The 27967-nt window shown below is 36.4% G+C and overlaps 1 protein-coding gene across 5 annotated transcripts in view; it reads left to right on the top strand.

The window, feature by feature from the left end:
- TTC7B (tetratricopeptide repeat domain 7B) overlaps positions 1–27967 on the top strand; it is a 145691-nt gene that overhangs the window by 36052 nt on the left and 81672 nt on the right. For all 5 annotated transcript variants that reach the window (XM_068946802.1, XM_068946800.1, XM_068946801.1 and 2 more), the window contains exons 6-9: positions 14080–14158; positions 15387–15559; positions 20887–20950; positions 25042–25179. In XM_068946802.1, the coding sequence (XP_068802903.1) occupies positions 14080–14158; positions 15387–15559; positions 20887–20950; positions 25042–25179 (454 nt within the window). The remainder of the gene's footprint in view (positions 1–14079; positions 14159–15386; positions 15560–20886; positions 20951–25041; positions 25180–27967) is intronic.

Here is a 27967-nt window from a genome sequence, read left to right as displayed (position 1 = left end):
ATCATTTAATTGCGGGAGGAATGGAATGTTCTGAAGGTTCAAATTTTCATTTACCAGAGCTAAAAATAAAGTTACTGTTTTTATGCCTGTCCAAAGATAACTGAAATACAAATATCGAGAGAATCTCAGTGGCAGCTATAGTAAGGGATAAGCTAAAAATTCACACTTTTTGAAGAATTTTGATTGAAGGCCAGGAATGGAAATGGTCCGTTTAATCTGACATCTTGTGCCCAAGAACAGTCAATATTGGACACAATGGAGTAAGATAAATTAACCCCCTTCCCCTCTGCCCCCTAACTGTGCAGTGGGTTATAGAGGAGCCTATAATGGAAGTTTCTTTTTTCCCTAGACCGTATTAGTTGGTCTTCCATAAGCTTTGAAAGAAGGTGGGTTGTAGGCCATGCATGCTTTAGCCCTACATAGGGAAATTATTGGTGTTAACTCCTACGTAAATATGTAGTCAGATTTTTTTCAGTCTTTATTGCAATGATTGATTGTACCTTATGAGTTAGTTAAGCATAATATTTTTAATTACAAATTTCTTCTTCCACTTTCATTACTGAGTGAAACACCTGTGTGGTGTGTGTGCGCGTGTGTGATTATTATTTTTTTTTTCTTCCCTTGTAGTAGGAGAGGAAGTGAGGTATTAGGAAAAATAATTAGGAAAAATAATTCTGTGCCAGTCATTATTTTGTATATTACTGCCATTATATCCTTTAGTTTCCTTCCTCAATTTAGAGGCCATCTCGGTTCTTCCAAAATTTCCTAATATAGTCATTGTTCCAGTTCTGTGTTGCTTTTCTGGGTTCCTTTTTGTTTTCAACTTAAATTTACCAGAACCAAACAGAGGATACCACTTTAATTATTTAAATATATTTATAAAATACATATATAAATATATATGTATAAATTTATATATTTTATATATATATTATATATATATAATATAAAAATATATATTTTTTCCAATAGTGACAAACTTAACGCATGCTTTCAAATACATTTATTTCAAAGTTATTTCACTGTATCTTTGAATTTGCCAACTATCCTCTTGTTAGGTGTATATAGAAATCAGATTTCAGATCTTTCCATCAAGCTTTGCAACGTGCTTCAAATTTTAATTTAATCTGTAATTGTAAAGATTATATGAATATTGTCAAGCATAGGAAACGGATATTTTTAAGACAGGCAGTGTAGAAACTGAAATGTATTTGTTACAGATAAACTTTGTTGCAATTTAAGCTTTAGATATTGAAAGGATTTGAATCCTGTGGAGGAGGATCAGGGAATTGCTAGAGTTTAACTACTTGTATGTGATGGAGAAGAAGGAGAAGAAAAATCTATCTGTCTGATTTTGGAGACAGTTTAAATCTACTGTCTTCCTATTGCAATGCAATGGAGTCTCTTATTTGTGTATGTTCAGGAAGTTAGGCTTACACTGAAATAAAAGTAACTTTCATTAAACTATAATCTGGCATTGTTTTGAGTCAGTTTGAATATTTATCTTTTTTATCTGAACTAACATAATGGCTATAGAGATTTATGCCGTAGAGCATGCTGATAGGATCTGATAATGGTTGGGAAAATGGAAGAACAGTAAGCATTTTTTTTTGTGTTTAAGACTTGAGTTCAGCTCCAGTAAGTACTAACGAACATAATTCTTGAATCTACTGAAGAGTTGAAATTATTTGTTTGGACTGCTTTTGCTGCCAAGTTTGTTGTATGTTTCGGGGATAGTTGGTTAATCACTACTTTTAATTACACTTTTTCCACTGGAGGTGAAAATGCTTGGCCCGTTAAAAAAAAGTACTATTTTGGTATGTGTCAGTTACAAACTAAAAAAAAAATTAAGACAGCTTTCATACTGGCAGCAATGTAGAGAGGGTAAGCAGTGCTGCTTACCCAGAATGCCAGTTGATCCACTTCAAATTGCCCCTTTGCTGACTAACTCTACAGAGATTTTCTTTGAAGCTAAGTAAGCTCTTATAGAGGATTAAGTGAATTTCTTACAGGTATGCGTTATCTTGTATGAAAAGTTATAAGGTGTCTGAAACCTCTGAAGCCTAACTGTTAAGTGCCAGCATTTGGAAATACATGGAAAAGCAATTAATCTACAAGAAAAAAGTGGCCATATGCTGAACAAAAAAATGTTGCTTTAATGCTCTGTTAAGAGACAAATCTGAAATTAATGTTTTCTTCCATAACATAGAGAATTTAAGTAAAGACTCAAAAACTACAAGCTCGTGTTTCACTAGGGAGCAGGGGAAAGGCTCTAGTTTGAATTGAGTTAAAAAGAAGTAAGGAAGTTTGGAAACTAAGGGTTTTACGTGCCTTTTTTTTTTTTTTTTAAATTTAAAATATATAACTTTAAATGTTCTGGTTGATTACACAACTTCCATTTAGTCTAGTAGTTCGCGCTGTAAGCTAAAATTGAAGGATGAGTTCAAAGCCCTGATATTATGCCAGGAAAAGCTATGAACTTCAGAACTTTGACATTAGGACTTTAATATAGTTATTTTCAAGTAAAATGCCCCTGAGAAAGAAAGGACAGCGTTTTATGTACCCAGTAATCCCTCTGTCCTAGTATTTTCTTTGCTTTGTATTCATGTTGTCAGATAAGCATACTTTCAGAAAACTGAATGTGTGTGTGGGGGTGGGTGGGTGTGTTTTTTTTGAGGTAGCAATATCTAGAAAAATATTAGCTATGTATGCTTTTAAAGTGAAAGAACTTTCTGGTTTGAGTCCAAAAGCAGGTGGCCATCACGTAAAAAACAAACTTAGCTAATTTTTAGAGCTCTGTTGTGGTGTCTTCTATGCGTCCACCCTCTCCAAGGATGATGCTCTTGCAACTTAGCCTAATCTCTATCATGGTTCATATGCTGAATCAAAGCCTTGGGGAACCTGGGCCTGAGCTGTTCTCCTCACAGTGCCTGTACTTGCGTGCTGGCAGGCCTTCCCCGTCCTCCCCACAAAGTATAGTGACGCGGAGGTTTCCTTTTTGTCGATAAAAAGTTAACCTAACAAAGAAGTAGTAGTTTTTCTGCACACAAACGAGTTTTCTTGGCTTGCAAAATGTTTGGCAAGCACAACACAGGAGGGAGGGACTAAATGGAGGAAGTGGGAGATAAGGGAGGAAGATCTTACTTCCGCACTGTTATAAAGTAACCTTAAAGTTGAAGTAAGATACTTTTGGATTTCTTGTTCGACTAATCATTGGATGGGACCTGACAAGAAAAGTCTCATAGCTTTTGAGAAGGTAGTTCCAGAGCAGCTCATGTTGTCCTGTGGTCTGACTGTTGTGGTCTTCCCCCTTCCAGCCGCTGTCTGCTTTGCCCTTTTCCTGGAACTGTTGCCAATGTTCAGTCACTTCTTTGAGTTTGATGTTAAAGATTTGCCTATGGAGAAGTTCTTTCTTTCATTGTTATTAGTTATTTCTCCTCACCGTGGCATTTGCAGGAATATATCTCTTGGGTTAGTGAGCGGGAGTGGATTGAGAGATCCACAGGTCTTTTATTGCCCATCTACTGCTATACTTTGCTTGTTCTGGAGATTTTTCCAGCGATGAAATCTGGGAAAGGAATTTATGAAAATGCTCAGCATAAACGCACAGCAAGAGGCTCCTGAAGCATTATTTTGCCACCTCACGTTAGAATACAGTGCTATTTATCACTCTCTGAATGTATTCAGATCTTGTTGCATATTCTTCATCAATCTCGAGCCAAATAGGTCCTTAATGAAAAAATAGAAATAAGATGAAATACAAAAATGTTAAAATGCTGTGAAGTATCACATTCTTGATACGTGAAGTATCACTGCTGCATTTGAAAGTGAGCTGGAAATTACAGTTTTGAAAACGAGTTTGTCATGGAGATAATTGTTGTCACATTTATGTAGTTAGGAAACTAAGCTAGAATATATTCTAGATATAGACAAACATCACGATTTGACTAAGAAAAATTAGTTTCAAAAAAGACTTTACTATCTGTCATATCAGAAGCTTTCATCATCTTTACTTGTAAAGATTCTGTTCTTACTGTGTTAGTTTCTCATTGGAAAATACAGTATATCTGAACGTGAGGGGAAATTGTTATTCTCTTGGAGATTCAGATAAGATCATCCGTTAAGAAGGATTTGTCTTTTTTCCTTGTCCTTGTGTTGTGTGTTTACTTGTTCTGACTTATTTTAAATTACTGAAGTTAAGACAAGATTCCACTGTGAAGTTATATATAGAAAATCAGTCAGTTTTGCATGAAAGACTGAGCTGAATATACACATGAAGGAATCATTTTTATTCAAATTAGTTTCCAATAACATTTAGAATATAACTTTATATAAAATAACATATACATATATAATAACATTTATATAAAACACCCTAAAAGAATGGTGCTAGTATCTGAGTTAATCTTGAATTTTGATGACTTAAATAATTTGCAATTGTAGTTCAGACTCTAGTTCAGGTTGTCTGAGAAGCTAAGCCTGGTGGTTTTTTTAACTAATAAGCAATTTTTGCTTACTATGGCTGTTAGTCATGTTTGCAAGCATCAAATTTCAGGTTTTGTTTTTTATATTCTGTGGTAATGGCAGCACGCAAAAGGGTATTTGTAGCCTTAAACTGGAGAGGGAATGTTTAGTGCCCTTCTCCTGACCCTCCAAAAGCACTTGCTTTACTGCTCCATTAATACTTTATTTATTTTTATTTTTATTTTTTAAATTTCTTTTCCTGGCTTTGACATTGTTCTAAATGCCTGCTTCTGGTATCACATGGTGTGGTTATTGTTGCAGTTTTGCTTTCTTTTCTTTTTTGTCCCTCTTCATGCAACTTGCAAGGTAAGGATTTGTAGAACAGTACAGGCTGGAAGGGACTTTCGGAGGGCAGCTGATCCAGACCCCAGCTCTGAGTTGGCCCTGCTCTAAGCAGGTTACCCAGGGCCTCCTTGGCCGCTTGTTCAGAATATCTCCAAGGATGGAGATTCAAATTCTAATGTAGTTTGAGGCCTAGATATTGTGTGAACAATGTTCAATAAATATGATGTATCAATAAATGAGATGTATCACCAGAATGTGAACTGCAGTAACATGCAACTAATTAAGTCTTTTGAGTTTCTTTTCATTAATACTGACTTTTCTCCAAAGCGAAGTTAGTTGCTCTACCTAGATGATAGTTATTTTCAACAAGAGGAATTTTTTGTTCTGCAAGTGTACCATTTGGCTATTTTTATTAAAATTTTAGTAGTAGTTTAACATGGAGCTTTTCAGTATTTTGAAGGGCAAGTTATTAATTATGCAAGTTCTTTCATCGTATTAAAATCCTATTCTTGAACTTATTAAAAATGATGGAAGTTGCCAGTTTTAACTACAAAAATGTTAATTGACCCCATTAACTTCTAAAGGAAAAAATTAGCAGGTAGGAGGACTAATTGCTGTGAAATTTCCTCACCATAGTAGCAGAAACTGATTTGCTAAGCATTCAGCTAAAGCTGGTGATGGAAAGAGTGGAGCTGGGCCTATTGCACGTGTTGCAGTCGCAGTGGTGACCAAGGAAACTGGCTCTTGGAAGAACTGAGTGATTAATTAGGTGTTCAGAGCTGTAAAAAAAAAATCTAGTACTAAATGGCTAAGTTCGTCTTTAAATAGTAATAATTATTATGAAGCTATTTTTGCGAAGGTATACCAAATTACAGTATTTGGCTCTTCAACACTAGCCCACTTAACTGTATGCTGTAGGTAGTGCCATAGCAATCAAATTATGAGTTTTGAATAAATTGACGTCTGGTACAATGAGCAGAACACGGTACAGTGCTAAGAGAAACTGAATGCTGTGCAGGTGTTTGCAGACTCTGGCTCTGTTTTCCTTCAATACTGAAATTAATGGCACTTCAAAATTCATCAGTTCTTTCAACATGTCTGTTACTCAAATGATTTCTGTGCAACTAGCCAAACAGAATTTGGAGTTGATTATTTTGTAGAATGTTTCAGCAGTCGTCTAAACATTTAAGACAAAATCAGGATTAAATTGAAGGTGGTGAGAATCAAAGTATCTTGGAAATGTAGTATATTTTACAGCAACTCTAGTCACCTATTGAAGATTGAAAGGCAGGTAAGCTTTGCTGCTCTTATTTTTTCAGATCCCCATTCCCACTTCCCAATTTCATATTCTTTCTTTTCAAACTATATGACCATCAGGATAGTGCATATTTACCGAGGAGGGCTTGCACTATTCTGTTGACTTGCAGGCATTTTGGGGTTAGTATTGAAATATGAGGTTTCCTTGTACTCTAGTGATTGGGGTTTAGTAGATGTATCAGATCTGACCATTCCTCTTCTGCCTCCTAATATTTCCTTCCAATGTTGGCCTGCTTTTCTCAAGTAACCTCTTTCTGAACTCCTACTTTCCCTCTTGTGCTTAAAATACAGTGCGTAAGAGGTAACACTTCGTTCTCCAGGTGTATGACAATGCCCTTGCACGTTTTATTTTTCTCTCACGTGCAAGCTTAGTGCCTATGCATGGGTAATTTTTACTGCTTATTAATGCTTTTCTGTTTTATTGCTGTCGAATCCGTATCTTATTAATGTGTGAGTATTTTAAAAGGGAATTTCTTTGGAAATAAGTAGCACATCAGATCACATTCAAGCAGGCACATGTCTGGTAAGCAACTCAGCAGTGAAATAATCTGACTCATTTTCCTCTGATGCTTTTATAAGACTATCAGCAAGATGGTTTTTAGAGGTCTTTGTGCCTTCTCCTCCACGAAGGAAGTGTTGCTGTAAGCCTCAGGCTCAAGAAAGCAGGGGAGACTCTTCCCAGAAGTCTGTACGCAGAGGGGCAGTATAAACAATGGCGGATACTCATAAATATTCTGCTCATATTCTTTAAGTGTTTGCATATGCTTTTCTTACCTACAACAGATGCAATCGTATTTTATGTACTGTATATAGTAGTATGACTATGGAGGGTTCTTTTGTCTCCATTTCTGTGCTTTTCCCCTAATTAACATTTTCCATTAAATGGCAGTGTTTATGATTAGTTTAAAAAATATAAAAATAAGAGAGCTTAGAACTGTTGTTGTAATGCAAAAGAGAGAAGGAAATCTCATCCTCTGTTCTGTTTTGTTTTAATACAACAGTCCAATAGCGAGTACAAGAGCTCACAATAAAAGGATAAGACTCTAAACTGTACTGATAAGTAAAAGTTACTTAGGCAACTTGAGTTAGTGGAAGATGATGTGTTTTCTTCAGTGAATCCCCCCTCTGCAACACAGCTCAGTTCTGTTAAATGCTGTCCTGTGTTTGACCTTCTTGAGAATGTGACTTTATTCCCCTCACCCCTTTCTTTTGCCCCGTATGGCCACTGAGAGCGGGAGACTGAGACTTTCTCTTTTTGGTAGTGAACTGTCAGGTAAGCTCAGCTACCCGTGGAACTGCAGGCTACACAATAAGAAGTGTTTTTCATTTCAAATGCATGAGATTAGGATCTGGAAGAGAAAAGTAGCTGAGTATAAATTAAGGCTGCTTAGACATGTGCCTTGTTACTGTGTGTTCTAAAAGAATTGCTGCTTAAATAGGCTGTTTGAAATAGTTAATGATTTATGTAGCAGTAATGGCAAACTGAAGGTGTTTCATCTGTAAGCCAAAACTTCAATCAAGAATTCACATGGATCGCATCAGATTCATAATTGATAAAATTATTGATAAAATTATTCTCCCACCCCCGCCCCCCCTTAAACATGAGAGAAAACAGACTGAGACATTAGTCACAGCTATCTGAAGCATCAGCAGTTTTGCAGAACACATAGCATTGTCTGTTTGGTCAGACCTTTAATACTACTATTGCAGAGAGCTGCAGAAATTTTAGGGCTTTTATAGATTATATATATATAAATATATATTTAATTCTTCTTTGTAAGGGTACACAGAGCAATATATTACTTTGGTATTGTAAATGGCATGTGTCAGAGTATTGGGGTATTGTTCTATTGCTGTTAAAGAGCTACATCTTCTGATTTGTCAGATTCCTTACTTTCTGTTTATGCAGTAAGCTGCTTCAATGTAAAAGCATTTTTGGTCGTAAGAGTGGCTGAAAGTGGCTGTTAGTGGCTGGAAGTTATTAGCTAGAGTGCATGGAACTCATTCATTCTTAGATTATTTCGGTAGAACTGTGTTGTAAACATGTAAATCCTGCCCAAGCTGCTGTAATGCTTCTCTTCTGACTGGCACGTGTAGCAAGCATTTTGCCTATCCTCAATCCTTCCCTCAGCAGATTAGTTCTCTAAGTTTAAAACAAATGTATTTTTATTTGCTATGGATTGATGAAGAAAACAAACTTTAAAACCTACCATGTACCATTGAATTTTCAAATGTTATATTGCTTTTTCTGCGTATAGGGAGAGAACATTTGGGAAATGGGATCAATTCCAAAAGTAATTTACACTTCATTGTTTTGATTGATCCATCTAGATTTAATTGTTGTTTGTTCGCTTGTTTTTCCTTTAAAACACGAGTATCTTTAAATGAGACGTAATAAGCCTCAGTAGTTAGGTAATAGGCTGGTATAAGAAACTTAGCCTATTTATTTGCATGGCTCTGGATATACTTTTACTCTTGAATGAGAAGTACCCACAATTTAGCAACTGATCTGCATAGCAGGGGAGACCTGATTTAAGCTCGCTAAGCAAAAATTATTCTGATTCCATGATAAAGAAGCTAAAGCTTCTAAAGCTTCTTTAGCTTCTAAGCTAAAGAAGGTAATGTTTAGTCTAAACGCTCTTTTACTGATAAGCATAAGAGAAATACATGATAAACAGTTGCCATAATAATGGAGAGGATACCATTATCAAAATATATTACAAATATAAAGTAAATTAATCTTACCAAACTTTTTGAGGTTATTTATAAAAAAGTTTCTTTCCTAACCTGGTTTGAGTATTTTGTAGACTACAACTCACACCCCTTGTTCTACTGTCCTAACATCTTCCTAGGAAGGACTGTTTCTCAATACTACCTAATATTTACTTTCCTTGATTGTTTCTGGCTGTCTGTGGATCAATTTGAACAGTTTCTTTCTTCTTTTTCTGTTTAAATCTTTTACATGTTTATAAATAGTTCTCTTCTTTGTAGTTTTTATCTGGGGTGTGAGGTATACCTGGACTATTACAGAATCACAGAATGGTTGAGGTTGGAAGGGACCTCTGGAGATCATCTAGTCCAACCTCCCTGCTCAAGCAGGGTCACCTAGAGCATATTGCCCAGGATCACATCCAGACGGGTTCTGAATATCTCCAGCGAAGGAGACTCCACTACCTCTCTGGGCAACCTCTTCCAGTGCTCTGTCACCCTCACAGTGAAGAAGATTTTTCTCAGGTTCAGATGGAACTGCCTGTGTTTCAGTTTGTGCCCGTTGCCTCTTGTCCTGTTGCTGGGCACCACGGAGAAGAGGCTGGCCCCATCCTCTTGACACTCCCCCTTCAGATACTTGTACACATGGATCAGATCGCCTCTCAGTCTTCTCTTCTCCAGGCTGAACAGGCCCAGTTCTCGCATCGTTTCTTCATAGGAGAGATGTTCCAGTCCCCTCATCCTCTTTGTAGCCCTCCGCTGGACTCTCTCCAGTAGCGCCATGTCTCTCTTGTACTGGGGAGCCCAGAACTGGACCCAGTACTCCAGGTGAGGCCTCAGCAGGGCTGAGTAGAGGGGCAGGATCACCTCCCTCCACCTGCTGGCAACACTCTGCCTAATGCACCCCAGGATCCCATTGGCCTTCTTGGCCACAAGGGCACACTGCTGGCTCATGTTTAACTTGTTGTCCACCAGGACTCCCAGGTCCTTCTTGGCAGAGCTGCTTTCCAGCAGGTCAACCCCCAGCCTGTCCTGGTGCATGGGGTTCTTCCTGCCTAGGTGCAGGACCCTGCACTTGCCTTTGCTGAAGTTCATGAGGTTCCTCTCCGCCCACCTCTCCAGCCTGTCCAGGTCCCTCTGAAGGGCAGCACAGTCTTCTGGTGTGTCAGCCACTCCCCCCAGTTTAGTGTCCTCAGCAAACTTGCGGAGGGTGCACTCTGTGCCTTCCTCCAGGTCACTGATGAATACATTGAACAAGACTGGACCGAGTACTGACCCCTGGGGGACACCGCTAGCTACAGGCCTCCAACTTGACTCTGCACCACTGACCACAACCCTCTGAGCTCCGCCATCCAGCCAGTTCTCAATCCACCAATTAATTATTGTCAAATAATTACCAATTTTTTTTACCAATTCTAATTGGTATTATTTTTATTGGTAAATTGGTGTTGACAATATTGCCAGTTATTAATGGCAAAGAATAAGGTGTCCAGTGCCAAATGTAATTTTTGAAACAAAGGGACTTCTTGGTGGTGGTGGTGGCAAATATGTCAAAAGTTTGCTACTGCTAGCCTGCATGCATACATTCAGTTTTCTGATTCTGCGCTGAAAGCCAGTCCTAACTGGCCTTTAATTTTCTTCTTACTCTTTCTTTTGTATTGTATTGTATCTACAGTTACTGATCTCTTACCCTGTTTAGCGTGAGCAACTTTGCATAGGCACAGTTCAAACATTTTAATTACGCTAAATAGAAATGCAATCTGAAGTTTTCAAAGCAGTATGAAAGTTGATCTTGCATGTCAACTTTTAATCAGAATGGTTGATTTTTATTCTAATATAAATCTTTGGGGATTAGGACTCAAAGGTGTTAATTAGTCCTAAAGGAGTTGATTCATACAGAATTTCAGTAGGAGATTAGTGCCTAATAACTTTTTAAACTCCTGGTTCTCAGTCTTTAGCTGATACAGTGCTCATTGAATAGGCAAAATAGTTTGTTTTTTTTTCCCTCGAAGATTGAAAACATCAAAAATTGTCATTAAAAAATTAGGAAGATGAAATTCAAACGGCTTAACTCAGGTGCATCCTGATGGGAGGCAGCCATATGAATGTGCACATGCCTAACTAGCAAAGTCCATCCGTGGGCTCTCATCACGTCTAAAGTGACTGAAAGTGTGTCAGCTCTGAATGTATGTTAATGTATCCTTTTTTCATTTTTTTTCCAAATATTGAAAGGATCTCAAAATCATTTGCAGACACTGTGCAATGTTGTTTTCTGTGTTAAAATGCCCTTTTGCTCTGGAATTCAATCAGCAAGGGTGGAAGTGTTACTATGAAGGCATAGCATAACGAAAAGCAGATAAAAGTTATGTGCTTCCTAGGCAGGAAAGGTATGCGCTGGAATAGCCTCTACCCTATTCTCCCAAATATTAAAAACTGTTAACAAATACAGGAAATGTACTTTGCTAAAAATAGTGTAGTATGGAGATGTACCATATTGTTCATGGTATATTTTGCTTCATTACTTTTCTGTCAAAGCATTTAACTCAATTCTTGGGTGATTTAGTTTGTAGTTTTGCGGTGTATTTTTTTTTTTTTATTACGTTTTGTGTAGGTGATGTTTAACAAATCTAAGCTGTACTGTGTTTTCATTCACTTGTGTGGTGGATCAATGTTAAATGCTTTGTGAAGCAAAAATTAATTCTGTATTTTTTCCCCGTGTGATCTTATTGCTTTTTCCGTGACATGGTAGAACTTCAGTCACACATTTTAGTCCCTTCTAGATGCTTACCAAAATGTAATAGGTAACTAATAATAATGTTTCATGAAGTTCTTAACGACCTTTACAAGTTATGTAAATAACTTGTAAATTTTCATAGTGTATTTTCATAGTGTATTTTATTGTTCTTGTAACACTTGAAAAGGCATGAGCTTTCTGTGAAAGAATTGCCACGTCATTTTTTAAAGTTTGTAATTACTGTGATTTGAAGTTCTACTATACATATATTTAATCTGCAGTAGCAAATGAGTCTTTTGAGCTGACAAGTTATTTTCTTCTGCTCTTTTTATTTCTTTCTGGTGATTTTTCGGAAAACACTCCAGTTTCTTGGCCTGCATTTTTTTTTTTTAATCTTATTATGAGGATACATGTGTGAATTTGAGATACAGTCCTGGGGAGACAGCTCCATTAGTGAGAAGTGCTCTGTCGCGCTTAGGACAGCGGACTTAAAGTTGGGATTCCAGTGATCTCTTTTTGACTCTTTCACATATTTTATCATGCGGTATTAGTAAAATGGTATATATTTTGGCTTTCCAAAGGTGCTGAGTGTATCCAGCTTCCAGTGAGTTCATAGTTATTTGAAAATTAAGCCCGCTAACTTTCAGTGCCGACTTCATTAATGTATGAAATCAGTGCAGTATGTGTTAGCTAACGAGAGACTTCTATGGAATAAATAACATCTCTCTTGCTTCTATGTTAGATGCACACACAACACTATTCTTCTTAGGAAGGTGCCAACTGAAAACTTTTTAAATAATGACAATTTTACTTCCTTTCTGTGGTCAAGGTCTGCTGCAACACATGGACTGTTACAGACAATCATTATTTCTTGTATGACTTATGATTGTTGCTTTTTAACCAATTTTTGGAGTCACATTGAATAGTTGTTCTACAGGTTTATTTTTCTGGAAACTGTAGTTCTTTATAAATGAACTTTTATATAAAAATATTTTAAAAGGTATGATAGCGAAAAATGTCTGGCCAGCACAGAATGTCTGGCTGTGCTAGAAACTAAAATTTCTAATAAGCACTGATTATCATATAAAAGACAGCATACATGACCTTTGTCATGTGATCTGAAAGTTAAAATAAATGAAAAAGTTTTCAGGTAAACTACTAAAAGTTTTAAAGTTGAAGATCTCTTGCTTCAAACATTCTGGTTTCAGGCTAGCTGCAACTAAATTTAAAGAAATAATTTGTGTAAAAAAAAAAAAAAAAAGAGTTGGATTTTTTTTTAATCTATACAAATTGCTTTCCTTCTCTGTAAATATATTTAAAATGCTGATTTTCTGCATCACCTCTGCAGAGCAGTGCAATGATGCCTTTATTTTAAAAAAGCATACATAATAAGTAATATTTCTTTTTCACTTTTGAACCCATGTTATGTAAATGTTATGCAACTTATACACAGAATCACATATAACTATGTGATGTAACAGCAATGATTTAACACAAAACACTTTTTTGCTTGAGTCGCTTCCTGTTTGGAAACTAAATCACAAGGAATAATGAAATGACTGTCATATGCTATATGTTGAGGTTGCAGAATTCAGCCGTTAAGTACTGCAAAAGGCCGACCCTTTCTTTTTTTTCACCAGGTCAAAGATAAGCTTTAAATTAATATTAAGAAAAAGTTCTTAATGTCTTCTCCTCACCTCCTTTAATGTGTTAAAAATAAGAAAATAGCTGAGATAACTGGTGCAGAGATCAGGAAAAATAAAGCTGCAAGGCCATTGGCTTGAATCAAAAAATAATCTATTTCTTTTGTTTCAGTTCTGATCTGCTAGAATTTTTAGTTAGTATGAATATGGTGGCTCTTCTCTCAGGATCTTGCATCTCTTTGCAAAAGCTATTTAAGCACAAGAAGTAGAAGAATTACAAAGAGAAACCTGAGGTGGGGAAGCTGCGCCAAAAGCCCACGGGAGTCAGGAAGGGAGCGCTGGTCTCCCAGTCCTCTCTTCCAGCCTGGCGCCTTGCCTGCTGCATCAGTCCTCTTCAGACGTACTTTCCTGTGTGAAAAGAAGTTAAAGATTTTACATTACTTGCACTGAACATTAAAAAACTTATTTGTTTTTCATTTCCCTATTTTTAAGGTATCAAGAGGCAGCTAAAATCGAATATGTTTTTCAAAGTTTGTGTATTCAAAGTTAATACTGAAAATTAAAACTATTGCAGTAGCCAGACCAACTTCAGTTTTGTTTTTTTGTCTTCTGAGATTGTCACTTTTTACAAGTACTGTTTCGGTTTCCTTTCTTTCTTTTGAGCTACCTATATTTTGAAAATATTTAGTCAATTAAATTGGAGGAAGGGGTTCCCATATGAATACATACATAGGTATTTCACAGAAAGGAGGTATTATGCAAAAGAAAAAAAAAGATGGCATGGAATTTAGTGACTTTATCAAGTAATATATTAAAATATTACTATATCCTAGTTGCAATACTGTCAAAATTTATGTTTATATGCAGGAACTTGACGAGAGGAGTTGGTAGATTTAGAGAGATACTAAGAGCTATTGAAACAAGAACTACACAAAATCTGCGAATGGTAAGTTATACTAAACTGTATTCCTCTTGCAACATCTGAATTACATTAGGCAGATAAAGGATAAGTATGTTGGATGAGTTAGAGACAAATAATCAAACTACAGCATATTAATCAAGATCTGTTATTCCCCATTTTTTTGAAATGCTACATTTCATGGTTATAGTGAAGGATTGAAACAAAAAGGAATGTTTGATAACTGTCTTTCCCCTGTCTCTCTTTCTTACTTGTCATTATGGTTTAAAAACTAGTTGTGTCTAACCGTATTTTCAAGCTTAATCACAAATGCCCTGTTTATGATTTACCAGTTTCACAAGTGTTTCATCTTTCTGTAATGTAGTAAGGGTGAGGGTGGAGAGCAGCATCTTCACTTGTTTTCTGTTAAGTTGAAAGGTACCTAGTTGTTATTTCTTGTTTTTCTTGATAAAGCCTCTTAAAGAAAAGGAAAGTCATAAAGATTTGTTATTTTTATCATCATAAAGTAAACCCTTACCAAAGAAGTGATACATCTTTTTGCATCTCTGATATAATAAAGGGCTAAGACTTTTCTTGAAAATTACAATTTTTAAAATGTCCTAGACGAATATCTTAATACTGGATTTTTAAAACTTGCAAAGTGATAAGAAAGGTGATTAGTTTCTTAATGCCATAGCTGATTCCTAATAAGCATATTAAAATTATTAAACAATAGACTTTTAATGGAGAACAATAATATTACAAAAATTAACAGCATAAAAAAATGAAGGGTGGCTTATGGTATAGGAATTAAAAGATGGAAGATGTGACTTATATGGTACTGCCCATGGCTTACGTTACCCATCTGTTGCTGGAAATACTGCCAATTTTGATAGAAATGCAGAGCTTGCTCTCATTCTATTGCATTGTATTATACATTTCTAAGACACTAAACTAATTTTTCAGGATTGACATATAGGGTAGCTTATATACATGTGTATAAAACACTAAAAAGCAGATTAAGCTGATAATTGTGGATATATATCTGGACTTTAGTCGATAAAATCACCAAATTGTTAGTGTTATTTTTCCTTTGTGTTTAAAGAATCAAAGTGGGTATTTGTGTTTCTCAAAAACTAGTTTGCCTGGTATTTTGAATGTTTTAAACTGATAGAAAATATATTCAGCACTGCTAGTCTTTATTTGAAATAATCCTAGTGTTTTTGTGAGACTCTTCTACATTACTAGGGAAAATATTTATCTCTCACTTTTACAGACGATAGCAAGACAATTAGCTGAAATTTTGTTACGAGGCATGTGTGAACAGAGTTATTGGAATCCACTGGAAGACCCACCTCACCAGTCACCCCTAGATGATCCACTTCGAAAAGGTTCAAATACAAAGAATTATGCGCTCAGTAGAAGACCGCGGGTATACACTGGAGAAAAGTATGGCTGAGTTTATACCTCTCTTGTTTCTAAAATTGCAATTGTTGTTCAGTTCACCATGCAATTTAGTTTATATTGTTGCAAATTAAGACGGGGTTGAGAAATGTGAAGGTCTTTTTCTGCTGTGCATATATATTGCATGAAGAGAACTAGAACAACCTGCTTCTTCAAAGAGAAGTTTGCACTGTATGCATGAGGCCTTTTTGTCCTCACTTCCTAGAGCATGGTGGTGTTCTTTACTGGGGCACATGGTAAAGTCAACAGCTCACGTTACACCTAGGGTACAGAAGAAATCATAGTGTGCGTGGCAGTGTCTTTCTGCTACCTGGAGCCGATCCAGCTGTCTCCTCTGCCACCACTTCGGCTGTGTGCATTTTAAGTGGTTTGCTCCAAAGTGGAAAGTATTCTGCCTGAATATTTTGAAACAACAAAATTGTAACGTATCCTTCTGAAGAGGAGGAAAAGCGGAATTGTAGATTCTTTGTCATCTGAATTGGATGGCAAATCTGAGTGTTAAAATATTAGAAGTTGTGTGCTGTTTCTAGACCTCTGTCTTCTGTTTTATCACAGAAGGAAAGAGTTAGCAATATGGAGATTCAAATTTGTTACTGAAATGTAATGAAAATCATCTAGCAGTTTATCAGTAACCGCAAAGAGAGTTTATTTCCCAAGGCAGTTGCCTTAAATCTTCTTAAGCTAGTTTTGGCATTTCTTTATGTTGTCACCTATTTGTTTTTTTTTTTCATTTATTCAGGTAAGTGGTGTACTGTGGGTAATTCTTGTGCAGCTGTGGTGTCTCTTCCTTCCTGAAAATGTGTGACTTTTTATTGTTTTCAAAACTGATCATTGTTAGTATTATTGGTATTAAACGTGGACAGCTTTTTTTTTTTTTTTAAAATATTAACTTTCTATAAAACTTAACAGCTTGCTGCTTATTCATATCTGATCAGATGAAAATTGATTTCTAGGATCATTTCTAGGTCATGCTCCTTAATCATACTTCTGAGAGTCACAAAAAATGTACCTTTACAAAATTTTGCTATTTGTTACCATATTTGGATTTGGCTCACTGCATGGAAGTAATGTATTAATTTTGAATCATGGTGATGAAATCTTAACCGTTCTGCACCATCTTTTATTTCATTGATAAGAAGTTTCATCGGATGATGCTTTGCGTTACTTGTTTTATGTAATCTGCAATAAAGCCTTTGCACTGCTTTACTTGTATTCTGCACATGAGTCCTTGTGGGTTTATCTTATTTAATATAGTCAACAACTGTTGCCTCCTTGCTTTGATGTTTGTGGGAAAGCACTGTGAACCAGAGAACTGGCAAATAGACTGTAGCAGTGATGATATTGATCTGGCCAATGCTGGAGTATGCTGCAAAATGACAGTGAGTGCTTTACTAATTAATGCAGCTGGAGAAGATGGAAATTCTATTGAAACAAGAAACTCCATTTTAAATATAAGAAAAAGCTTTTTTTATGCTCAAGGGTGGTCTTGCACTGGAACAGGTTGCTCAGAGATGGAGACTCCACAACCTTTCTGAGATACTCAAAACCCAACTGGGCACAGCCCTAAACAACCTGCTCTAGTGGACCCTGCTTTGAAGCAGGGGGATCAGATCAGGTGATCTCCACAGGTTTCTCCAACTGCAAGCATTCTGTGATTCTGTGAAATTGGTGTGATTTGGGGTTTTTTGAGAGAGGTTATTATCTTTTTTTTTTTTTTTTTTTAAAACCTCTTTTCTCCAAATGAATTAGTTTTCTGCAAATGTTGTCCAGCTTTATGATCAAAACCCAGAAATTCCTGAGTTTCAGTCTTGTCTGACTGTCTATGTCTAGGATGTTAAGTGATTAAAAGGCAGTGTTTGGAAGTTTTGAAAAGTTGCAAGCTTAGAGCTGAACATTCATTTTGCCAAAAGAATTACTGTGTTTCTCTACAGGTATGTAATTAACAAACTGTACCCACAGCCAAGCTTTTTGATTTAAAAAATATATATATATATAGTTTGTGGATACATCTTGATTAGTGCACTTAAAAGTAGGCATGTATTGCCCGAACGCTTGCTTCGTCAGCTCCTTCCATTTTGAAGTTAAATTCAGAGATGAAACTTGCCCGGTGGTGATTGCCTTTAAAATCTTAAGAATGAAATACAAGATTCTCTGTGAAGAGCATTCCTATGTAGTGACCACATCTTAAATATAGTCATCTTGAGAATTAATATGATTCAGAAGAAATTTTGGATATAGGAACAGAGTAGTTCATTTGTCATACATTGTTCTTCATAAGACAAGTGAAGACCAATTCACTTCATGCCTACAGCTTTTACTTTGAGAGCTAAAGAAATTTTTCAGCCATTCTGTGATTCAAACAAAAGAAAAAAAGGAAAAAAAAAAGAAAATTGATTAAAAACCGTTCTTTACGATGGCACTGTACTATCTATGTCAGTTTTACTGATAACCTTTACACTAAATGAAAATTGCTCACACAGCTTGTGAGAGTAGTATCTCGTGAAATGGGTTGACAGAAGAAAGGATGAACAATAGTTTCTTCTCTATAACCATTTCTACAGAATCTTGTTTCTGCTGTTTTTAACCTTTTTTCTTAATATTCTGGTTGAGGAAATTTATAAGGAAATATCTCTTATGCTGGGTCACTTATTTTCCTAAACATTCAAACAAATACCTGGGTTCACAGAGCAAATCCTAAAGAACGATCTGTTCCTCTCTTGCAGTATATATGCCTCAGTAGTTAACATGAAAGGCTTTTTCGTAAATGGCCCTATTATTATGTGCAAAAGAGTCAGCTTCTATAGTAGATCCCTTATAGAAGCATATCTGCCTTAAATGCTGAAGAGATGCTGGTTTTGTTTTAGTGTTCACAGTATCTGTATATTATCACCTAAAATACTGTCAGATTTCAGGCACTTGAGTTACTTAGCTTCATTTAGTGAAGATTTCCATTAATGATTATTTTATACAACAGCAAACCCACATAATCATCTTTTTGTAGAAACCCACTTCTTCACAGAAGCGGGGCTTTGTTCAGTGTCGTTTTGTTGCTCTTGAGTCACGTAAGCAAGGATGTTCACAATCTCAGCGCTCTCAGCGCAGCATGCAAGAACGATGTGGTTTCTTTGCTCACAGCAAAGCGAGCAAAGATACCAGATCAGACAAGATGCATCATGCCTAGTATCTCATCTCCAGCAGTGGTCAAAGAAAAAGTATACTAGGACAGATTTGAAGGAAACTTTTCCCTAGGTACTTGCCCACCCTCCAGCTGTTTGAACCTGAGAGGTATTGGCTGGTTTTTAATGTGCTGCCTGAGATGTTAGTTAAGTGCACTCAGTTCTTATGAAGAAGGTGAATAGAGTATGACTAATACCATTTATGATGTTACAGATCTCTGTGTTATTGCCTCTTCAGTTTTCTTTATTCCCTCTTGAAGCTGTATAAAACCTCTTGGTCTGCCTTTGGGTGCTATGCGTTTTCTGTCTGCGGTCATCTCAGCTCTGCTGTGTTACCTGGGAACTATCTCACTTCTATGCCTGTGTCACTCAGGACATGCACGAAATGACTGAACTTGATCGTCTAAACTGAGCTTTGCATACACGAGTTAAAGGAATTTCCCCCTAATTTCTGCATGAAGAGGATCTTCAGTGTTTGAGACAGGCATCAAATTACTCTTTACAAAAACATCTTCAAAGATTTAGGAGAAAATGTTTCTTTCTGTTAGTTAGTAGAGATTTTTTTTTATAGTAGTTCACTTCAGGGCATCTTCCCTGTATCCTCTGAGAAAGTAATTTGCCCAGCAACTATTTCCAATTGTTATATTGCGTTCTGAGGACCGCTGCCAGTCGATCAGGCTGCATCCACTTCCAGGGTGCTTTATTCTGCTTTGGAGACTAGATAGGTAAATGAGGAGCCAAAACTGGCCCCGATGGCTTTTTCTTTCCTCATCCCCTGTGCTGGGTGGCTCTTTATTCATGAGTAACGGTGTTTTGAAATTTCTTTGTTATGTAAAAGATAAAATAGGCCTTCTGAGATTTCAAATCCCCTTCAATACCTGGCGAGCAACTTGCACTGATTAAAAACAGCCTGGCTGCCTTTCTCCTCGGGTCTTTAGAGATGCAATCCCTGGGGTCCTCCTTGCTGTATGTTACCAGGACGCTTTCACAATCTCACTTTCAAGCACCCTGGAGATCTGTCGCATTTTTACGTTCCATTTCCTTTCAGAGATTTCATTGCTACCTACGTTTCTGATCCTTTTAAAAAACCAAAAATTGTTTTAATCTCAGGCAGGCATACTTTCCTGTCAGTAATTTGTTGTAGTTCAAGCACAACCTTTGGGACTATAGGAATTGCTTATTAATAGCAAGAGGTCATTTACTGTGTATATTAAACAGTTAACTGTGGAACAGTTGGCCTGAATGAAGATGAAATATTACTTAGGCTGAATCAGATACAGTTGAGAGAGAAAAATCTGGAGAGTTAAAATGCAGTTGCTATTTGTGAGAGAGGAATTCCTGCTGGTCGCGTACCCGATGCAGATTGCTGTTGTGTGCTTTCCAGCCACTACCAAAGTAGTCAGGCATCCAGCGTTCACAGAAAGTGGTTAAGTCTGCAACCTAGTCCTGTGGAAACCTTTGGAGTTAAGTCATAAGGCAATGTGTACTTCAGTGGAAATGAATATTTTAACTGCTTGGAAATAACAGTGCTTATGGCAAGTAGGCAGAGACTGCTGTGGTTCTCTTGTAAAACTTCACAAGTAGTGAACACAACAGGAAACCAGTTCTCAAACTTACCTAGTGAAAAGGTAATAAAATAATTTATCCACATATTGCCTAAAATGCAAAAGTTAACCTTGCTTTTTGAGAGAGTCTTGCTGCTAACCTTTGAATCCACGATGTAGAGGCATCTCAGATACAGTTAGGTGCCAGAGGCCAGCTACACTATGGATGTTTATTTTAAAGTTGTCAACTTACATACAATTTGGGGGCATTTGGATATATTCATCATCTCTGACAGCTGTGGTGGTTTTATTTTGTTCACTTTGTTTTGCTAAGCTCCTTTTTTTTTTTTTAATGTAAATTTAGAGCATTGCAAAGAAATGAATTTTAACTGATTGATTTTTTTATATGTAAGTAAGTTGTTCTCTATTCTCTTTTCTGGAAATCTTCCAATTTTTACTACATTTGTGTAAGGTACACCTTAGAACTTACTAATGTTAGCTCTAATGTTAATGTTTAGCTTTACTATATTTGTGTAAGGTATGTCTTAGAGTAAAATGTTTAGCTTTAATAATTCAGTTTTCTTTTGAACAGCATCTTTTGTCCTCAAGAAAATACAGAAGAAGCCTTACTATTGCTGCTTATTAGTGAATCTATGGTAAGTAAATTGGGTGAATGCTTTAATTTTTTTTAAATGCAAATAGAAATTCTTTTGCCATATCTTGATTTTGACTTCTTTACTACCTTGCATTTCCTGTTAGGAAAGCAGGCAATTACTTCTGAAACTCAAGCTTCTGCTCCTCTGAGCCAGCAGCAAGAGCTCTGAAAGCATTATCAATAGGAGTTTTTCTCCTTTAAAGTACATTGTCTCTGAGCTGATTGTAGCTTCCTTCTAGCCATAGCTAAGTGAACCCAAAACCAGGTCTTTCACTTGGCATGACTTATCTGTGTGAACCACTGCTGCCCTATCTGTTGCCATTCAGCAGACTCAAAATGTAAGTTGTTTCTGTTGTACGCACCAAAATCAGACTACTGCATGACTGTGACAAACAAATGTATCACAAAAAATTGTTTTCCATTGTGCATTAAAATTTAGATGTCATTCAAACCTGTAAATTGTTTTTGGTTGTGCAGGCTTTACAGTACAGCCTTGGCTGCTGGAATTTTTCTTCATCTCCTAATTTTCTCAGTAGCCCATTCCTTTCAATCGCCTGCTTGTGGCATTTTTTCAGAGGTCTGTATTTTTCCGCTAGCACAGTTTTATTAATCATCCATCCACTACCGTGTGCTGGCATTCTCATACAAGGTCAGTTATATATTTGCAAATGACAAAAATGAAAAGCTTAAGCTGAAATTTTTGCCATGTTTTAAACAGGCAAATCAGTTTAAATCAGTTTTCAGTTTAAATCACTAGAATCTCAGAAATCATTTAACAGTCCATCTCACTGAACATCAGTGAGACTTAGTCTTTTAAATAGATGATTGGACACTCTTGCACTGTTTTGAGATAGTGTCTGTTTTGATTCAGTTAAATAAAATCAGAACAGTTTAATAATCAGTGTCTTATTTGAGCTATTTTATTTACAAACATTTACACTGTAGTGCAGACTACTTTGTTTCTAGTGATCTGCCTTGAAATGTTCATGACAGAGTCTGTGACCAGAGAACCAGACTGAGCAAACACCTTCATATACCATGTGTTGATTTTGCTGCAGTGTGCACTAACCCCTGAAAGGGACCCTCTGTGCTCCTGTAAGGTGCCTGAGCAGCTCGTGGCGAGGGACAGAATTCAGATTTGAACTGTGTTCATTATATGAAGGCGGAAGCCATCCCAGTTCTGCAGAACCTGAGGCTACTCATCGCTGTATTTGCATGTGTGTTTCCTTGCATGTCAGTATTCAGACACTAACAAACTAATTAAAATATTGCCCATGTAACTCTACCTGTAACTTCCATTGTGAATTAGATCCGTCTGGATATATCAAATGTTTGTCATGGTAAAATGTTATGCCTTTAGGAAAGATTTTTGGTTTTGATTTTTGATTTTGATTTTTTCAAATAATTACTGGAAGCTATATGAGGCAAAGGACTGTTTTAGGGAGTGTAAAATCCTGTTTGGCTTTGGCTAAGCTATTTGCTCAGAATATTTTTGGAGGGGGGAAGGGGAAGATTGAGCATAAAAATATTATTCGCTCTGTACTTGTCTTTCTGGAAGATGTGAGCTGAAATATGAAAGTTCAGTGCATGCTAGCTCTTTCTAGCTATAGTAGTTATGAAGTGTCTGTTCTATTATTTTGAAACTAATGTTTTGGAAACAGATAAGAATGATTACAGAAGATAGAATAAACATTCTTTTTTAGAGATGATACTGCACTATCAAAGTAGTACAATCCCCTGCATTGTCTGTGAATGATAAACACACAAATAAGACTTCAAAACTTGTGCCCTTTATGAATTTATTTAAGAAAATACTGGGAAACAGAATGAGAATCTGACATGTTAAGTAGCATTTGGTGTAAATAATCCTAGTCAAATTATTGTGTGCATACTAGCTGTAAATCCTACTGCTAGTTTTAGGGAAGTGGTACACTCTACCATCATAACTTCCTATTTGGATTGGATCTAGTGTGGCATAAATCCAGAAAATTGAGGCTTGCCAGTAGACTATTAATGCTACTTTTGTGTCGCCTTAAGTTCCCTTAATTTCTGAATTCAGAAAAGATGCTTTAGTGAGTAAAATTTATATTGTAAACTTCATGAAAGGAATGCCCTGGAAAAGATGGTTCTGTGCTTTTTAAGTCTCCTAATTCTCTTATAGATAAATTTAAGAGCCCAAAAAGCCTCTGACTGCTGCTACAGTATATTATCATGCATAATGTGGGAAGTTGACTGCAACTCTGTCATCAGTCTTATTGCAAGATGTCCTTGCTTTCTAGCTCTTACACTTGCAAAGCACAGACCAGCCTTTCCTTATCTCGGCAGGAATGGCTGGAAGGGCAGGAGCTGGAGGGCTAAGATCTGCAAGTTACAGTGGGTGTACATCCTACTGCATGTCAGCTGAGCTGTGGTAAACATATGCCTTGCTCTAAGCCTGTGGTTAAAAGGTTAAGCATAACTTAATTTATTCACAGGAGAGAAAAAAGGTTATGCTGCTGGTATTTGCTTCAGGCTTGAAGCGTGTCTAGGGGAAGTGTGGCCAGCTGACACATTGCAACTTAACTGATCGTCACAACTGTATTGTGTCTGAGTCCTTAGCAGTTCTAAGACACTGAACACTTATATTCACAAGTATATTCTGTTTTATAAGTGAGTAGAAAATGATCATGCAAATATATCTGTAAGATATCTCTTAACACAAGGCATCCTCTCTTTAACAACCGTGGTATTGTCAGCTGTTTTTTCACAAGCAGTGCTAGTTCCTAGCATGCTCTGTAATGCTGGGAGTGGAATCAGCCAGAGATTAAATGCGGGGTTATAATAGCAGGAATTTCTTGAAGCCGGCTGGAGATCTACGCAGCGTATAAAGCAAAAAGATAAAAAGAAACCAAACTTTTCACCTTGGGATATGCGTATGTGGGCGGCCTTTTCAAACCAAGCTGCAGTTTGTTCTGCTGATGACTCCTGGATCGCGTGTGCATTTTACGCTCCACGTGTCTCTCTGAAAATTTCTCTTTCAGTTTTTGATTTTTCTGATTTTAAAGGCTTATATTCAGAGTCTAAAATGTGATCCTGTTAAAGTAGAGAAACAGTTTATTTGGTCTTAATGTGTGTCATTCATCCTCTCTGAGAAAGGGGGAAATAAGCAGTCCATTTTAATTTTAAATCAATGTATTGGAGCAGACTTCAAATCAAAAAGAAGGGGGGAGGATCTTTAGTTCTTGACTTCAAACTACCAGATACAGTAGCATTTTTATCATTAGGCATTTCAAACATGAGGCAGTCTATAAAGAGAAGATATCACGAAGGTATTTTCAGAGAGTTGGTGGTATAGTGGGAGAAGTTGAGTATAGGTGATCTTAGTTACTGGGCGATCTGAATTTTGTTCTCTGCCGTTTAACAGGATTCCTCTGTGAGCACAGTCAATTTATTTAAACCAGTTGTACCTCTGCGTCCTCCATTCTCAAAAGGAAAAGTTTAGTTAAGGAATTATCCTTGCAATGTGCCTTCTCAAAAAGGACTTGAAAGTACAAAGCCTTACTGCAAAGCTGGTCTGATTCCAAACCTGGGCTGTTGACTAAGGGAAATGTTTGTGCCAATTCCCTTCTCAGTGATAATTCCTGAAGAGTGATTGTGTGGTTATCCTGGGCAGGATACCATTCACAAGGGAAAGGATACTGTCACAATCTTACAAAGAGAAAAGAAATTAAATGCCTTATTAGTAAAGATGGAACAGAAAATTTGAAAACCTTCTAATATGTTTTATATATGTACAAACAATAAAATTTAAAAAGATAAACTGCTCATTATACTAAAACAAAGCTTCTTTGGCTTCTGAGAACTCTTTCAAAATCTTACGTAAATTACCTAGTTCATATAATTAGAATCAAGTGATGAAAAATAGATCAATATAGAAGCCTAACTCTTTCAGCTAATATGATAAATTGGTGTGGATTCATATTATCTTTAAATTAGAATCTATAGATTCCAATTAATTCTAACTTCTATAAAAATCTATAAATAAATTTACTTGCGCTAAAATATAGCTTGGATTACAGTGGCTGACATGATTTCTTCTTGCTATTGTTTCAGGCTAACCGTGATGCTGTACTGAGCAGAATACCAGAACACAAAAATGATCGTATCATCAGTTTGCAAAGTGCATCTGTAGTCTATGATTTGCTTACTATAGCCTTGGGAAGAAGAGGCCAATATGAAATGCTATCAGAGGTGCGTCCGTAAGAGTGAAAATTCCACTGTGTTTTCAGCGCTTGTTTATGCTAATCGTGTTAATTATGGTAGGGCTTAAGGGCTAAACAGATATAGGACTCTGTTGTTCTGACTACTTTATTAAATAGAGGAGTAGGTAGTCTCCACTCCAGAAAGCCTGCTGTCTACATATACACAGGTGACTTGTCAAGCACAGAAATTTTATGAAAGATCTGATAAATCAGATATTTAATGGCACAGTAATTCACGTGCGTTTTGGTGGCGAGGCAAAGGATATGTATTAAATGGAGACAATTGGAAGGAAAGGCAAAAGAGAAGAGCTAATTGTGGAATGAATTGAAGAGTTTGATACAGCTAGAGACATGAATAGCTAAACTGGACAGAGCCGAAGTGTAGCAAGGAAAACAAGAACTTCTTTGAATGTCCATAGACCTTTTTGCTTTTTATTGTTTTGTTTCTGTTGGCCTGGAGAATTTAGCTGCTGCTTCTTTTAAGTGTTCGTTGAAAGCTTAGAAGACACCAAATCCAATTTTGTTGTAGCTGTGCTAATTTAAATACATTGCCATGAAACTATTAATGTGCATTTGTAGCAAGACCTAAGTATTATCCATTGTTTTTTTTTTTCCTTCCTGAAACATTTTCTAAAGCTTATTTTAATACTTCCCTAATGGATAGGTAGCCAGTAAAAGGATTCCAGAAAAAGGATTTGTGAGGCTTTATTTTGAAATGAATGTATCTTCTAGACCTCGTAACATTTGGGGTATTTCAGAATCCTAAGAGCTTGTAAAATGGCTTTGGAGTTTATAAAAGGGGGAATGTATTACTTTCTCAGGTCTGTAGAAGCTGCATTCTGTTTCTCAGGTGTCTTGTGTTTGACTGTGCAACTCATGTTTTTTGTGAGATTGTGACAACTTCGTTAGGAAATTTTAAAGTATCATTAACATTTTTATACTTGAGAAACAACTACAGCTTTCTGGGCAGAGCAGATCTTTCTGCTACTCAAAACAGTGCTTATGCAGCAGCAAGCTACTGTTGCTGACGGTGATTAATTCCTGGTATCCAGAAGGTATCTTTCAACATGTGATAAGAAGGCGTATCAAGGGATTGCTTTGCTGAGAAATGATGCCTTTCTACCATAATAAAAGACTATATAAAAATATAAAAACAAAACCTCAGCTCTTCTGTTATATATGGATAGTGATTGTTTTTAATCTCCGTCTCCTGTGGCGTTTAGCTCTGAATTTGAGTATTGTTATGCTCCGTTTTAGTCTATGCAATAGAAAGTCTTTCGTGAAACCTGGTACTATGAAAGCTCATAAAGGACTGTCATGCTACGAAATAACCTAGTAGGGAATATTTTCGTTTGCTTGCCAGTACAAACACTACCACCTTCCTGGAGTTTAGGCACTTGTATCACAGCTGAGATGAGCCCATATACTTTAGATCTAAAGCTTTTTAAAGGGATAGACACTGACAAGTATTTGAAAAACAAGCTTAGAGGTCTTCCGTATCTTTTGTTCTTTAAACAGCTGGCAGAGAGGTACTGAAACCTTTCATTTTTATACTAGTATAGAAACTGGAAGAAGGGAGTGAAGTCCTGGGTTCACTGTTTATTAGTAGGTCATGATAAGAATGAGGAAAAAATATTTTTAATATCTCGCCTTCTCCTTTACCATATATACTACTGTGTAGCGTACTACAACTTTTTGGATTATTTTGACTTCACACATAACTTGTCAGTTTGTTACTGTGATCTGTTTATTTCCAGTGATGGAAAGAACGTCCCACCAGAAGATAAATGCCCTTTTAGTTGTCTTAATAGACATTGCGTACGTGATTAACTTCACGTACGGTCTAATGAACATTTTGCAGCAGTATTAGAAAGGATTTATTTTTAATGAAAATTCTATTTACTAATAGTCTTGGTACTGGATATTGCGTGGTAAGAAAATGGTAGCATATATCAGTTATACATAACGAACAATGCACGTATATATTTATACCTTTTTTCAGCCTCCATGCTATTCTTTGCTTCACCTCCTATTATTATGTGGGAACGCACTACATGTCTGGCTTTGTTTTCTGTAATATTAAGCCTGAGTTTGAATGTTAAAAATAATTTGGGGTATTACAGTTTAGCATATACATTATATCTGTCGGAGCAGAAAAGCTGCTTCACGTAATTGTACTCTCTAGACCAGAAAGGTAACTGCTAAATCAGTTGTTTAATCCAGAAAAATATTCCTTCCACCTTTGAACTCTCTGGAGCTGATCTGACTACAAAAATGAGCGCATAGCAAGAGGAAGCAGTTCCTGTTGCCAACAGCAGATACTCAGTGTACTTTCTAATTAGCACATAATGCTAATTTAATTTATTTGATCTCTACATGGTAATAATTAATACTCCTTTTGGCATTGAATTATTAAATTGAAAATCTCCGTAGAGTATTTAGTGTAATGAGAGTATTAAAATTCTTAGAAATAACTGTCAGGTGAGTTTAACTTTTTAAGTGGTACTGATAGGTACCACTTGGGTGCCATTTTCATCAAGCATTCACAATTTAGAAAATGTGTCTGTACAACTTTCCTTTTCACATAAGTCTCATCTGCTTCTCAGACCTTTTGCTGCTGAATCTTTCATTAAGAGTAAGTTTGTGGGTATTTATCATTCCTTCTTTCAGGCTAAACAGGATAGCACATGCAGGATTATTTAAACATTATTTTCATAATTTTTTTTCTTACAGAATCTGGTAGCTATTTTTGCTTAAATGAATAATTTGAATTTTTA

Source organism: Struthio camelus, chromosome 5, assembly GCF_040807025.1.
Source record: "Struthio camelus isolate bStrCam1 chromosome 5, bStrCam1.hap1, whole genome shotgun sequence".
Classification (NCBI taxonomy): Eukaryota; Metazoa; Chordata; class Aves; order Struthioniformes; family Struthionidae; genus Struthio; species Struthio camelus.
Note: the sequence above shows the minus strand (reverse complement) of the source record. Positions and strands in the feature narration are given on the sequence as shown.